Source organism: Rhincodon typus, chromosome 28 (assembly GCF_021869965.1).
Source record: "Rhincodon typus isolate 14 chromosome 28, sRhiTyp1.1, whole genome shotgun sequence".
NCBI classification, from domain to species: domain Eukaryota; kingdom Metazoa; phylum Chordata; class Chondrichthyes; order Orectolobiformes; family Rhincodontidae; genus Rhincodon; species Rhincodon typus.
The window spans coordinates 13,845,248-13,860,253 of NC_063359.1; the positions used below are offsets into that span (position 1 = coordinate 13,845,248).

General features: G+C 43.4%; 1 protein-coding gene across 1 annotated transcript in view; it reads right to left on the reverse strand.

Annotated features, from left to right (window-relative positions):
• The window catches only part of LOC109913486 (pappalysin-1-like), a 277,630-nt gene extending 264,677 nt beyond the window's left edge, over positions 1-12,953 (reverse strand). Inside the window, exon 1 of the mRNA XM_048613637.1 lies at positions 12,430-12,953. Coding sequence (XP_048469594.1) covers positions 12,430-12,850 — 421 coding nt within the window. The 5' untranslated portion in view covers positions 12,851-12,953. The remainder of the gene's footprint in view (positions 1-12,429) is intronic.
• Positions 12,954-15,006: the final 2,053 nt, after the last annotated feature.

The following is a 15,006-nucleotide window of genomic DNA, read 5'->3' on the forward strand; positions in this document are numbered from 1 at the left end:
AGTTTGGCTGACAGGAAGCAGAACATAAAATAATTGGGTCTTTTGCAGGCTGGCAGAATGGCATAAGTGGTGTGCCACAGGGGTCAATGCTGGGGCCTCAACTCTTTACAATTTATAAGAATAGTTTAAATGACAGATAGGAGTGATAGATAGGAAATGAGATGTGAAGAAGGCCAAATATCTAGTCAATGGAGTGTGAGAAAGTGTGAAATTGTCCAAGTTGGTGGAAATAGGAAAAATGAAGCACATTGTCTAAATGGTTAAAGGTTGTAAAGCTCTGACATACAGAGAAATCTGGGTGTCACACTGCATGAATCGTAGAAGGTTAGTGTCCTGGTACAGTAAATAATCAGGAGAGCTATTGGAATGTTATGTCTTTTGCAAGGGAATTGAATACAAGAGTAGGGGAATTATGCTTCAGGTAAACAGGGCATTGGTGAGACCCCATCTGGGGTGTTGCATTCAGTAGTCATTGTACTTATAGAAGTATGTTAATACATTGGAAGCAGTTCAGAGAGGGTTTACTAGACGAATATCTGGAATTAATGGATTGCCTAATGAGGAAAGGCCAGACAGGTAGGCCTGTATCCTCTGGAGTTTAAAAGAGTCAGGGGTGACTTATTTGAAATATAAAAGATCCTGAGGGGACTTGACCAGGTGCATGTGAAAGGATGTTTCCTCTCATGGCAGAATCTAGAACTAGGGATTATAGTTTAAAATAAGGGTTTGTCCATTTAAGATGGAGCTGAAGGAAAGAAACATTCTTCTTGCAGAGGGCTGTGATTCTTTGGAATGCCCTTCCTCAAAAGCCAACAGATACAGAAATTTTAGATATTTTGTGAGGCACAGGTAGATAGAATCTTGACTACCAAGGGGATGAAAGATTTCAGGGGTTAGGAAGGAATATAGAGCTGCAGCAAAAAATGGGATCAACAATGATCTTATTTATGATGGAGAGGGTTGAAGAGCCGAGCAGCCTACTTTTGTTCCTTGTTCGTACGTTCATCATCCTTTTGTGCTCATTAAGACTTCAACCAGTGCAGAGTTTACCCCCCTGAGTCACACTGACTTCAGTTTTCCTCGAGCTTCTTGATGCCACATTCTGTCAAATGATGTGTTGGTGTCAATTTCACATCAGCTATTTTCTACCAAGGCTGTAATGAAGTCAGGTGTTGAATGCCCATAGGGGAACCAGGATAAATCTTCTGCCCCCTTGTGCCTCCATATCCTGTTAATAAGATAATGACCAGAACTGCACATTGTACGCTTTAGTGTGATCTAACCAAGGCTTGATACAATTTTATCTTAAATGTAATAACTTCAGTAACACCCTGTTAGAAATCAGGAAAATGGTTAATTTAGTTTGTTTTATGACCTTGCCAATCTGTGGTGCTATATTTAGTGATTGGGATATTTGTACCAAGATCCTTTAATTTGCTGCACACAGACTTGCACCTTTTAATTAATGAGGCCATCTAATAGGAGTGGCATGGTAGCACAGTGGGTAGCACTACTGCCTCACAGCACCAAGGACCTGTGTTCAATTCCACCTTTGGGTGACTGTCTGTGTGGAGTTTGCACATTCTCCCTGTGTCTGTGTGGGTTTCCTCCAGGTGCTCTGGTTTCTTTCCACAGTCTGGAGATATACAGGCTAGGTGGATTGGCCATGACTAAACTGCCTGTAGTGTGGGTTATAGGGGGGTGGCTTGGTATGGACTTGTTGGGCTAAAGGGCCTGTTTCCACACTATAGGGATTCTATGAATTACTATCAAAATACATCACCTCATATTCATCTGTATAGAACTTCATTTAAGAAAGTTAACATTCCAACAAGTGCAGCTTCTGCAATTGAGATTTGAATTTTAGCTTATCTTTTATTAAAACAAAAGATAAAACTAAATTGTGACATTGGATCGAACTGATGCAACAATATTCCATTCTGAAATGGGGCATTCCCTCCTTAATATATTAATATTACATTGCCTGTTTGTGCTGTGTTTTTTTCAATACAACAGATTTATCGTGTGTGTATGCTCCATATGAACCTCCTCCCACATTTTTTAATCTTACCTATCAATATATCCATCTATTCCTTTCCGTCTCATCCACTGGATTGAATTTCATTTTAATTGCATCTATGCTAATCAACTTAACAACTCCACACCAAAGCTGGTTAAAGTATATTTGCGATCCAAGTTACCATGGCAACAATGACACTTTAAAATCTAAATTATGTTAGCTTTTTATAAACAGTAAACGTTTTTAGATGGTTCAAAAGGTATCCAACTAGGCATATAATGGGCAAGTTAAACACAGTTTGGAGTTAAAACAGTACACACACACATCATAATCTCAAATTAACCTTTTGTCCCTATCATTAAAGGGTTTCAATTGAACTATTGTCATAAACCATCCCTTAAATCTAAACTAGCAATAAAATAAAGAAAAAATGAACTGATATGATTGATATTGTGATATCCAAATGTGATATTGTTGTGTAAGATAAAAATTCTTTCTGCCATGTTTTGGGATCTTTGCAAAATAACTTAGATTCTGGAGAGATTAAGTGAGTTGCAAATTATTTTAAGATGCTCAGGTGATAACGTATGTTATTCATGTGAGAGTGCAAGATTTTTCAAATGCACCAACAGCAAAGGAAAATCTTGCTTCACAACAAAAAGACTAGAAACAATATATAAGGGAGAACATATTGTCAGGGCTGAGTTACTGCATCTGAGTTAAGTGATTGCAGGTTCAAGTCCCACTCTTAGTTGACCCTCCATTGCAGAAAAGGGAAGTGCTGTGCTGTCTTTTGGATTGAGATGTTAAACTTAGATTCTATCCTCTGAGATGGGCATAACACTGTTTTGAAAGAAAGCAGGGAAATTATCATAACTGTCCTGGCCAATATTTATCCCCAATCAATATCACTAAAACTGATTATATAGTCGCAGAGCTCACCGTGCACAATTTGAGTGCCATATTTCCAACAGTACAACCATGATAATGCATCAAAAGTAACTCTTTGGATTTAAAGCACGTTGGTACATACTGAAGTTGTGAAAGAGAGAATGTAAATGTCTGTCTTTCTTCTTCAAGATTGAGAGGAAACAAAATACAGCATCTCTGTATGACCATGTTTATTGATGCAGTTTAGATTTGCAATGAATTTTTGATATAATGATGCAAGATGACCGCAGTTGCTGTGGAAAACCAATTAGCATCAACATTTTTTTCAGTAGTGAAAGACTTCCTGAAGGAGATAGATCCACTCCACTTTGGCTTTGCTTTGCTTACAGTCTGAATCAGAACTGGTCTAAAACCATTATAAACACGAGTTCAACTGATAATCGGAATTATTTCTTTCTAATTTATGAAGGCAGAAAAGTGCTGACTTGATAAATGTACATGTGAGGTTCTACTTTCTGGATCAGAAGCAACAATTTGTAAAAGCGCACCCAAAGCCTGGCATTTTCAATAAAATTGCCCAATATTACATAAATGTTTTGAGTCATAGCATCTTCTTCACCTTGTCTCTTAGTTAAATCCCAGTATTATCTACTCCAGTACATTAATAGCACAGCATTGTGTTTTATCACACTTATAATACTAAACTAACTTACAAAAATGGCTCAGGATCCCAGGAGAAAAATGACATAGTTTTCAAACTTTCAATATCATCTAACTGAATCCCATTAGAGTTTAATACCTTTTTTGACAATTTTTCGCTAAGTTCAAAGAGAGCTTATGGGCCTTTTTTTTCAAATATTGCTATTCTGCTTTCACAAAGTTAAATACAAATGAAGAAAGCCAATTGATCTATCTCATTCATCCTTCTGTAGAAGACTATGTTCCCACCCAACATCAACTATTTCATGACAATTCTAAAGTGCACTCCTCTGTTCCCCTATCCAGAAAATCGTGACTAGAATCATTCTTCATGTGAAGAAAACACATTTCACACATGGAACTTGAACTTGCCTTTTACTTCTTTATACCTGTGTCACTTTATCCTATAGCTGTATTTTATAATTGAAACAGTATACCAGATTAACTTTCACTTTTCTGCTTTTTATGAGGTTTATTCTCACTTGCTGCTTTACAAATTGAAGGATCTCGGTTTTACCAACCTTTCCCAATGACTCAGTCCTCCAATACTAAATGTTATTTCTGTTATTCATCCCTGCACTATTTCATGGCCATGTGTTATCCATCTAACTGGGAAGTGTTGCAACTAAGCCATGCTCTTGTTGAAGGGTAGGTTAATGTGACCTATCTCACCATTTCCCTTTATATATTTTTTAAAAAGGTTTTATCTGATGAATTAGATTAGAAGCCTGTTGTGTCTACATTAAATTTGGATTTATACAGACAATATCTTCTTGCTCCGTTAGTGTAAAGTTCTAATCCGATATTACGTGAATGGACCTATAGCAGAACACTATCTTTAACTTGGCACCAAGTGACAATTTTAATCCAGAAAGTTTGCGGAATTGTTGGTGTGGGAAATGGAAATTATTACACTAATGAAACAGTCTGTTACTTTTTTTTTGGGAGGCAAGTAAATGCTCATATATGCTTTCCTTACCTCTTCAGTCCCTACCCTTCAGCTAATGATTCCTGGAAGCTGTCATCACAGCCCTCATTAACATCTGCACACGTGGAATATAACAATGGGTTGGAACTGTAACTGCAATTAATGTAAAAACACTTAGACGCTAAATACGCTGTGTCTATTTTCCCTGGAGCATTGAAGGCTGAGAAGTGACCTTATAAAGTTTTATAAAATCATGGGGGGCATGGTTAGGGTGAATAGCCAAGGTCTTTTTCCCTGGGTGAGGGCAGTCCAAAACTAGAGGCCATATGTTTAAGGTGAGAGGGGCAAGATTTAAAAGGAACCTGAAGGGTAACTTTTTCACACGCATGTATGGGTTATAACCTCTCAACTTGAAAATGTCTAATTTATCTCTACTCTTTGCTATCTATCTGTTAAACAATCTCCGATCTCCCAAATATATTATACTTCTGGCAGTTTATCAAATGCCTTTTCGAAATCAAAATATACAACATCTACTGGTTTTCCTTTATCCACTCCAATTCTTATATCCTCAAAAGAATCTAATTTGTCAAACACAGTTTCCTTTCATAAAAGCATGCTGGCTTTGTCTGATAATTTTATGGTTTTCTAGGTACATTGCTATTACTTCATTAATAATAGATTCCAGCATTTTCCCTGTTTTCACTCTCCCTCCTTCCTTGACTAGTAATTTGCAAACCTCCAACTGGGTAACTGCAAACCAGATTAACAGACTCCTCACCCTGAAAAACTGGACAGGCCAGTTCAAAATTGCACATAAACTTATCTCTACTTATGGAGAATACTGGACAGGGTTAGCAAGATGGAATGTTACTTAACGCAAGCAGTGCAGCCCGTCTCTTCCCCTCCTACCAAGGGGCACTAAGGCCAAACACACAATCCGATATGTTCTCAATATAGAAAGAACTTTCCTCATTTAAATTTCAAGCAGTATTTCTTACTGTGTCTGTCACCCATTTCTTATGCAATTTCAGTTAATGAATTGCAAACACTAATTTTGAATGGAATTCATTTTTCCTCTGTTAGTCTGTTGTATTACTTCAAATTTGATTCTATAAATTGGATTCGTCTCCATTAGTTCTGGTTATTTTAATTGCCATAAATATATTTAATGGTGGAAAAAGAGGAGAACTGGGATTATTGATTATCTATTTGTTTATACTTTCATTGGGTTTGGATATCGCTGGCTAGGCCAGCATTTGTTGTCCAAATGCTGGCCTTCAGAAGTGGTGAGTTGCTTTCTTGTGCTGATGCAGTCCTTGTGGTCCACATTTACTCACAGTATTATTGGAAATGGAGTTCCAGAATGTGATCCCAGAGCAGATGGAGTTTAATTTAGATAAATGTGAGGTGTTGCATTTTGGTAAGGCAAATAAGGGCCGGACTTATACACTTAATGGTAGGGACTGGAGAGTGTTGCTGAACAAAGAGACCCTGGAATGCAGGTTCATAGTTCCTTCAAAGTGGAGTTGCAGGTAAACGGGATAGTGAAGAAGGTGTTTGATATGATTGCCTTTATTGATCTCTGCCTTGAGTGTAGGAGTTGGGATGTCGTGATGTGGCTGTACAGGATATTGGTTAGGCCACTTTTGGAATACTGCATCCAATTCTGGTCTTCTTGCTATCGGAAAAATGTTGTCAAGCTTGAAAGTGTGCAGAGAAGATTTACAAGGATGTTGCCAGGGTTGGAGGGTTTGAGCTATAGGCAGAGGCTGAATAAGCTGAAGCTATTTTCCATGGACCGCCAGAGGTTGAGGGGTGACCTTATAGAGGTTTATAAAATCATGAGGGGCATGGATAGGGTGAATAGCCAAGGTCTTTTTCCGAGGGTAGGGGAGTCCAAAACTAGAGGGCATAGGTTTAAGGTGAGAGGGAAAGATATAACAGGGACCTGAGGGACATCTTTTTCATGCAGAGTGGTGCATGTATGGAATGAGCTGCCAGAGGAAGTACAATTACAACATTTAAAAGGCATCTGGAAAGGTACATAAATGGGAAGAGTTTAGAGGGATCTGGGCCAAATGCTGGCAAATGGGACAAGATTAATTTAGGATATCTGGTTAGCATGGACAAGTTGGACCAAAGGATCTGTTTCTGTGTGTACAACTGTATGGCTCTATATGGTAATATAGTTCCAAGCCAGGATGGTGTCTGATTTTGGCGGGAGGAACTCGCAGATGATGTTATTCCTATGTGTCCTTCTAGATGGGAGATATCATTGATTTGGAAGGTGCTGTGGGGAGGATACATGGTGAACTGCTGCAGTGCACCTTGCAGATGGTACACACTGCTGCCACCCTGCAACAGAGAATGATGGAGTGAATGTTTAGTTAGTGGATGGAGTACCATTCAAGGGGACTACTTTGACGTGTTGAACCTATTGAGTGTTGTTGGAGCGGCATTCATCCATGCATACTGAAAGTATTCCATCATACTAGTTACTTGTGGCCTGCAGATGGTGGTCAGGCTCTGTGGGGTCAGGAAGTGAGCTACTCATCAGAGATTTCCCTCTGACCTGTTCTTGTCGCCAGAGTATTTATATGCTGGTCTATCTAAGATTCTGGTCAATAGTTAAACCCACCCCCAACCACAAGATGTTGACAGTAGAGAGTTCAATCAAGATATGCCATTGAATGTCACGGTTTGGTGGTTAAATTCTTTCTTACTGGAGATGGCCATTGCCTGGTACCTTTGTGGTGTGAATGTAATTTGTCATTAATTAGGCCAAGACTGAATATTGTCCAGGTCTTGCTGAATTTAGATATGTACTGGTTCAGTGTCTGAGAAGTTGTAAATGGTATTAAATGTGTGCAGTCATCAACGATACCTCTGATCTAAAAGGAAGGACATTGATGAAGCAGCTCAAGATGTTTGGGTCCAGGGTAGATACAGTAATCACAGGCCCTAGTGTTACTCCTGATCTAGGCCCCTGGACCTGCCTCCATTTCCCAACCCCAACACAGTGACCCCACCCACAAACCGAGCACAGCAAGCCCCCTTGAACCCCAGACCTCAGTTGTTGGACCTTGATTTACATCCTTGTCCCAGGGCCTGGCTGGGCTGACGACACGAATACAAAGACTTCCTGCAGTGGTGTCCTGCACCGAGCTGACTGACCTCCAACAACCACAACCATTTTCCTTTGACCCAGCTGTGACTCCAATCTTTGGGAAGTTCTTCCCCTTGCTAGTTCCAGTTTTGCTGGGGCTCTTTGATGCCACACTTAGTCGAATACTTCCTTGATGCCAATGGCAGTCACTTGTACTTCTCTTGAGTCCAGCTGTTTGCCTATGTTTAGATCAAGGCTGTAATGATTTCAGGAGCTTAATGGTCCTAGCAGAAGCCACACTGAGCACCAGTCAGCAGGTTATTGCTGTGTGCAGGCACTTTCATAGCACTATTACATGTTCCACCACTTCTGCCAGAGGAACTAGTGGAGGCTGGTACAATTACAATATTTAAAAGGCAATGGGTGGGTATTTGAATAGTACGGGTTTAGAGGGATATGCACCAAATGCTGGCAAATGGAACTAGATTAATTTAGGATATCCGGTCAGCATGGGCGAGTTGGACAGTAGGGTCTGTTTCCGTGCTGCACATCTCCATGATTCTACGACTACTGATGACTGGGGAGGCTGGTGGGACAGCAGTTAACTGGATTGGATTTGACCTGTGGACAGTCATATATCCCTAATTACCGGGAAATAAAAACAGAAAATGCAGATAATGGAGAGGCAGTAAGCCAGGTAATGACATATGTCCAGTTTTTTCTCTCTTTAATTCTCACTGGCATGTTTTATTTACCTTTATTTCTGTAATGGGCGGGATTTAGCAGTTTCTTCGTGGTGAAGTCTTAAATATGCGCAAACTTACTGCCACCGTGACCCTTTTTTCGAGGCTTATATCTAATTCTCACTGATGGTTGCAACAGTGAGAACGAGGGCTTTTGCATTTTGATCAGAACACGACTTGTGTCCCAACTCCCCCAGTTTTGGGAAACCTTGCTTAAAGCCGATAGCACGGACTGAACAATGCATACCAAATGAACAACTGAAATTAAAAAGAAATAAAGGTCTCGCACCATCTGTGGGGAGGGGAACCGAAGTGTGTGTTGCCCTGAAAAATCAACTCTCTCCATAGACTGGCACTGCTGAGTCTTTCCAGCGTGTTATGATAAAAAAAACAAAAACTGCGCATGCTGGAAATCTGAAACTCAAACAGAAGAAACTCAAACAGAGTTGCTGGAAAGTTGCTCAAACAGAAATTGCTGGAAAAGCTCAGCAGGTCTGGCAGCAACTGTGGAGCGAAATTACAGTCAACGTTTCGGGTCAAGTGACCCTTCCACGGAAGAAACTCGGCAAGTCTCACCACGTCGTGCTGCACTCGAAACGTTAATTCTGTTTCTCTCTCCACAGATGCTGTCAGACCTGCTGAGTTTCTCCAGCAATGTTAGTCTTTTTTTTCTCTCTCTCTTGCTCTTTATGACTATTTCAGCAGCATTGTGTTTGGTAGTGGAAATTCGGCGAGAATCCCACCCCGGTCAGGCCGCCAGTCAGTCCGCACCTTCCTAAAAGGCTCTGTATGTGTGTGTATGTGTAACTGAGTGAGTTGCGCGCTGTGTATCAGGAGGAGGTTTTGCCTTCTCTCTAAGGAGGGGCTCTTTTTTTCTAGAGGGGTTAGGTGAGGTGGGTTTGCCCCATATCCCCCCCCCCCCCACCACAATCCTTTCCCTGAGCCTGATGGCCGTCTGGCTCCGCCCGTGGTTCCACCAAGGGAAAGCCCATCAGAAAGCGAGCGGGTTGGACACCATCGGCCGGAGCTGAACGCGTGTGTATACCCAGTGCGGGAGTGGGGGCTAGAAAGAGGAGGCTTTATCCCTCACTCCGGAAGGGTGGGCTTCTCATTGTCTGAGGGGGGACAACTGGGGAGGGGCAAGGTTTGGTAGAGACATGGTGGGGGGCGGGGGGGGGGGGGGAAGACTGGATGTCCCTTTTTCTAACGTTGACCCAAACAGGGAACTCTCCCGTCACGGCACTCATTTTCTTCCGTGTTTTGGTGTGGACGCAACACGTTCTGTGTCTTGCTCAGAGACAGCCGGCGTCCTGTGCTGATCGTTTCGCCCCCCCCCAACTCCGTGACCCGGGTTCAAACACTGTCACTGTGGGCTGGAGCAGATGTTGCCGACCCCAGGTTTGCAGAAGAGCCGAGCCTGAGAATGCACGGATTATTCGCAATGCAGAGCAAGTGTCCTTCCCCATGACTGAAAGGATACTACTGAGCGCTCACTGCAGTCGGCGCTACCCTGTCCTGTGCGCTTTGGGCACTTGGCGTTTCAAATAATCCGTTTCCTTTCATTTTTTTTTCTTCCCCCGTCGGGTCTGCGAAATAACATTCAATGGTTTATGATGGTCACGCCCACTAAGCTCCCCCTCCCCACTCCCTCTCCTCAATTGACCAGCTGCAAGCACGGGAATTGGGGTTGCTGCTTTCCGCAGCATTGCAGAGAGCCCTTCCCTCCAAATATCCCACCACGTCAGGTCTGAATCTTCCCGAAACACCTACCAACCGGGTCCGCCGAGCCGAGGGCTGTTGCATTATTGTGGTACCGCGACCTGATGAGACCCTGATAGGAGGCAACACCGCCATCCAGTCTGTGTCAACGCTTGTAGCAAATGCCCTCGCTTTGAGCAACAAATCCCGGACGGCACATACAAAACAGACTGGATTTTTCTCGCGTTCAGATCTAAAGCAGCACCCACCCCCCGACACTTTTTTTTTAAAGCAGCAAACCCTTCAAAATAAGCAAACACGTTAGGGCGATCCTCAAAAAACTGAACTGCGCAGCGCCCAGCTGACAGTCCTTTCTGAACAAAGCCAAAACAAAATCCTGACTAAAAATAAACTCATTGCCTCTCAGACTTTTACTGGCCAATTATGAATCCCTTTTGTCAGTAAGATGTGTTCTTAAAAAGAAATCCAGCCTTACTTTGCTATTGAAAAGGGCAGTTTTGTTTTTTTTCTAATGATTCGCTGACAGATTTTCAGAGAGCAAGCTGACAATTTCAGTTGTACACTAACAAACAATTTTGAAAAAAAAGGTTCTTCTCACACGCCACCGACTTTATCTGGCCACCCAATGCGAATCTAAATAGATCTAACGCAATATCAGAACAGGACGTGGAAGGTACGAGGCTGTTCATTGGAACATGACATCATTCTGCAAACGGATTCAGATCCCGTCGGTGTATTTGTCACCGTTCCGTAGGAAAGGGGAGTGGCTGGTTTGTGTGTCTGTTGTTGTTGGTGGGTGGGAGCTAGAAGACCGTTTCGTTTTAAGGTGGATATTAACTCTTGTCGAACACGAACTACATTCGCGCCAACTGCTGGAAACACACGCTTTTGGATGAGGGGGGGGGGGGAGAATGAAACACGAGAGAAATGCCCACAGCTCTGCGTGTGAAAAGAGAGATGGGATGTGTGTACAATGCCGGTGTTTACGGGGTCTTAGCTGGTCTCTCCTACACAACAGAAGGGAGGTGGTGTTGTGGGGTCGGGGGGTGGGGGCGGAATGGGAGAGAGTCCGAACGTGAGGGAAATCTTCACTGGAGGGGGTGAGGGCTGGGGAGGAGGCGCGATCCTTCGTCTCGCAGATAGTATCGCACGAACACAGACGTAAACAATAATGTCACATTGAAAACAGGATTACACATGCGATGAGATAACAGATCATCTCCCGACCTCCCAAATGACTCGTTGCATGAACAACTCACTCCTTAGGCACTGACCTCAGATTATCTTGCAGATGAGATTTCTTTCTCCCCCCTCCCTCAATTGAACGTGATTTTAATGCTGTCGCTTGACAAATCTCATCTTTAATCGCAATGGAAGTTAACAACGCCGGGTTAAGAGTGCAAGAGAAAAGTCAGTTCCTTCAAACCCATGATAACCGGGGAGGCTAAGACAGTAAATTGTAAAACAACGTGCTGATCCTCAAAATTCGCTCCATTATTTGGTGCTTAGATTAATACATCGGAAGGGGGAGGGGTCGCGAAATCTCCGCTTCCCTGTTTTTGTTTTGTGGAGCGCCGGGGAGCAGCCTTTGCAATAGCCGTAGTAGTACGGTTTGTGACTGTTTTTATTATCGCTTACACGAGTTCAAGGCAAAACATTGTCCCCGGTGTATGTGTGTGTGTAACTGTGCGATCCTTTCAGTTAGGGATTACGCTCTCTGTTGGCTGCGATCGGGATCAAAGGCGCCGAGCACTTTCACTGTGAGCGCGGGCAGAACGGCGCGCCTCACTCAAAATTATATTTTAAACCATTCATAGAATCAGGAGGCTTAAAGTGGCCCCGTTACGCGCCGTGTGTATGTGTGTTTGTGTGTGTGTGTGAGAGAGAGAGGGAGGGGGCTCAGGAGTGGCTGAGAAAGTCACATCAAGCAAAAGATGCATTTGACGACAATCAAACTTTGATGATTACTGAAGGGACAGCATCCTATTCTTAATCCCGGGAGGAGGTCTATCCAGATCGCAATTTACAGCGTGTCACGGTGACAGTGGTGGTTACATTTAGGGTTAAGTGGTGGATTAATAGATTTTTAAGTTCGCTTCAATTTTCAATTTGAAATTCGGTTTCTCTATAGCCCAGTGAGTCAAATCTGCTGTATACGTTTTAACAAATGGGAGATTATTGACAGAATCTAAAAGCAGTCGAAACAAAACTTGTGTACAAAATAAACCCGCGTGTTATCACTATGCAAGCGGACAAAGTTGGGTTGACATTTTTTTTGTTTTTGTTTGTTGATGCTTTGTTCCGAACGCTTGACACTTACCCACGATGACAGCTGGAGATCGCTGCCCCCCTTCAGGTCTGACCCTTACTTCCACAGTGAACCTCCGCCTGGGGAGCTCGGTGCTGGTTCGGAGGCGCAGCTGGTTTCCCTTCCCGGTGAAATACAGCAGCCTGGCCTGACTGTGCTGCTGCTGGTGGTAGTGGTGGTGCGGTGCCGGCTGTTGCTGCTGCTGTAGCCGGGGAGGGTGGTCTGAAGGTGCTAGGGGCACTGCCCGCTTGCCACGGGGCAGCCTCGTGCCACACGATCCCGGGGAGTCCGCCCCGGGGCCATGCCGGTGATCCCGGGCCAGGAGGAGGGCACGTTTGGAGCGCCGGAGCCGGCTTGCCATCTGCCCGTCACACTCCGAGCCCACAGCCAGAGCTAAGAGACAGAGGGCGGGTAGCACACTGAAAACTTGCATCTTCTCTCCAGGCAAGTCTTTCTCGCTCCCCTCTCAAGTCTCTCTGCCCCTTTCACTCTCCCTCTCTCTCTCTCTTTAGACGCTCTCTCTCGCTCGCTTACGAGTTTCCTCTTCTACCGCCTCAATCACAATGATCCGCTACAGAGTAACCTGTTTTCTTAATAAGACACGACCCCTTTTCTTGCCTCTACCCCCCCCCCAAACACGCACTTGCAACAGAGATGTATAAACAAGAATATGCTAATTTATCAGCCTGCACCAACTAAAGCACCTCCTTCTAATGTTCCCATTGAAAGGATTCTAGTAACATTAAGGCTGACTAATCAATCAGTTTGAAAACATCAAATTTCCCACTTGGATCCCAGCTTTAGGTGCCTTGACACGCAGAGACAGAGAGAGAGACAGAGATTGGTGCTCATTTCAGACGTATAACTTTCTCCAATGAAAGATTCCGTCATAATTGCGAGTGGGGAAGTCAAACTTAAATGTAAAAAAATTTTAAAAAAACTTATTTTTTTAAACAGTGTTTAACCTGAGGTAACACCCAGCGATTTATGAGACCGGCTATAAAGCAGAGATGACGTTTACCCCCCTTTTGCTTGCTTTAGGGAGAGATTTTGAAAAAAAGCTTCTTGTTAAATATTTATTATTTTGAATTCGCGCGTTTTCGCAGCGCAGGACGGTGTGTGGTTTCAGATGGAGTTGTTTTAACCACAGGTGACCGGCGAATGTTGTTGCCTGTTCCCTCTGTGTGTGTATATATATATATATACACATAAATGAATGTGTGATTCGGGACGAGTGCTCTCTCTGGGCTTTTAGGTGCACGCTAGCTCCTCCAGATGTTATGGCTGGAAATTTCACTTCAAACACGCCGATCCGGGCTTGATCTGTGAGAGCGCTTTCATCCGATCGGGGACAAGTTTCGGGACTGAGAGGAAAAGGGAGATTTTTGCTCGAAAATGTTTGTGTTTTTTTCAGGTGAAAGACCTTTTCACTGAAGCTGTGATTTAACCTCACAATGGTGAGAGAGGGCGACCGACCAGTGGGATGTTACCAGTATTTTTCCACCTGAAAACTCATTGCAATAGTATTTCGATATAATGTACAAAACGGCGAGACAGAAAAATAAACGGGAGGTTGCTCCGTTTTCTCTGAGAACTCAGTTGGGGGCTGCGAGTTTAGCCGGATTTCAGATTTTTCTCTGGTCTCTCGTATGATCTGATTACTGGGGAACAAGTTGGGTAGGGGGAGGAATAGGTTTTCAGGTTTAATCTTAACGCCGATTTATGTGTGTGTGTGTAAACTGGGGCCTCCTCCTAGTTTGAGTTCACTCTTGTTCTGTGCCGGAGCCTTTTGACAGCTAACTGCCTACCAGCACTAACCCGCCCCCAACTCCACCTCAGGTCGAGCTAAACGCCGCAATATTGCACTGGGTTCGCCCGACTATGTGAATTGCGGGACTTTGTAATGACTTCCAGAAACCGCGAATGGATGAGAGTTGCCACTAGCTTGTGAATTCAGAGCACTTGTAAGATTGGAAAGCGCCCGTGTGATGTCGAAACCCCCTTCCCGGGGTCCTCCCGCACCGCATTGGTCAGGCTAGTGTTCCTCCCACACCGCCAGCCCTCCAATACAGAGGAAGAAGTGAAACCAAAATTAACCAGGGCCAATGAGGCTTGCGTCATGTCACAGCCTTTCTCCTTTTACCTAGAACAGGCTGAGAAAGCGAAAAAAAAGTGCTGGAACTTGCAGCGACGGAGAGGGGAGAGAGATATTCGGGATACTTAGTAACGGTTCGTTTTCAGAACTCCCCTTCAACGCGTGCATCTTTTTTCCTGATGTCCCATTGCCTCTGTAAACCCATATGCTCATCATTTCGAACTTATTTCGTTTTCACGCCAATAGGTGCGGCATAAATAAGAGTGAAGGTGTCTCCTTTTTTAACGATGCTGTCAGTTTATATTCATAGAACACTTCTGCCGATAGGATTTGCACTGAGCTAATAATACGAGGGGTTCCCCAATTAGATATCGGTTGTCAATATTAGTGCAAACACCTACTCGCAGGTGTGTGGCTATCTTTTCTCAAGCTTCAGATTCTCTTAACATATTTACCTTAACAAATCAAGTAATCAGCGCGCTTTTATTCCCGAA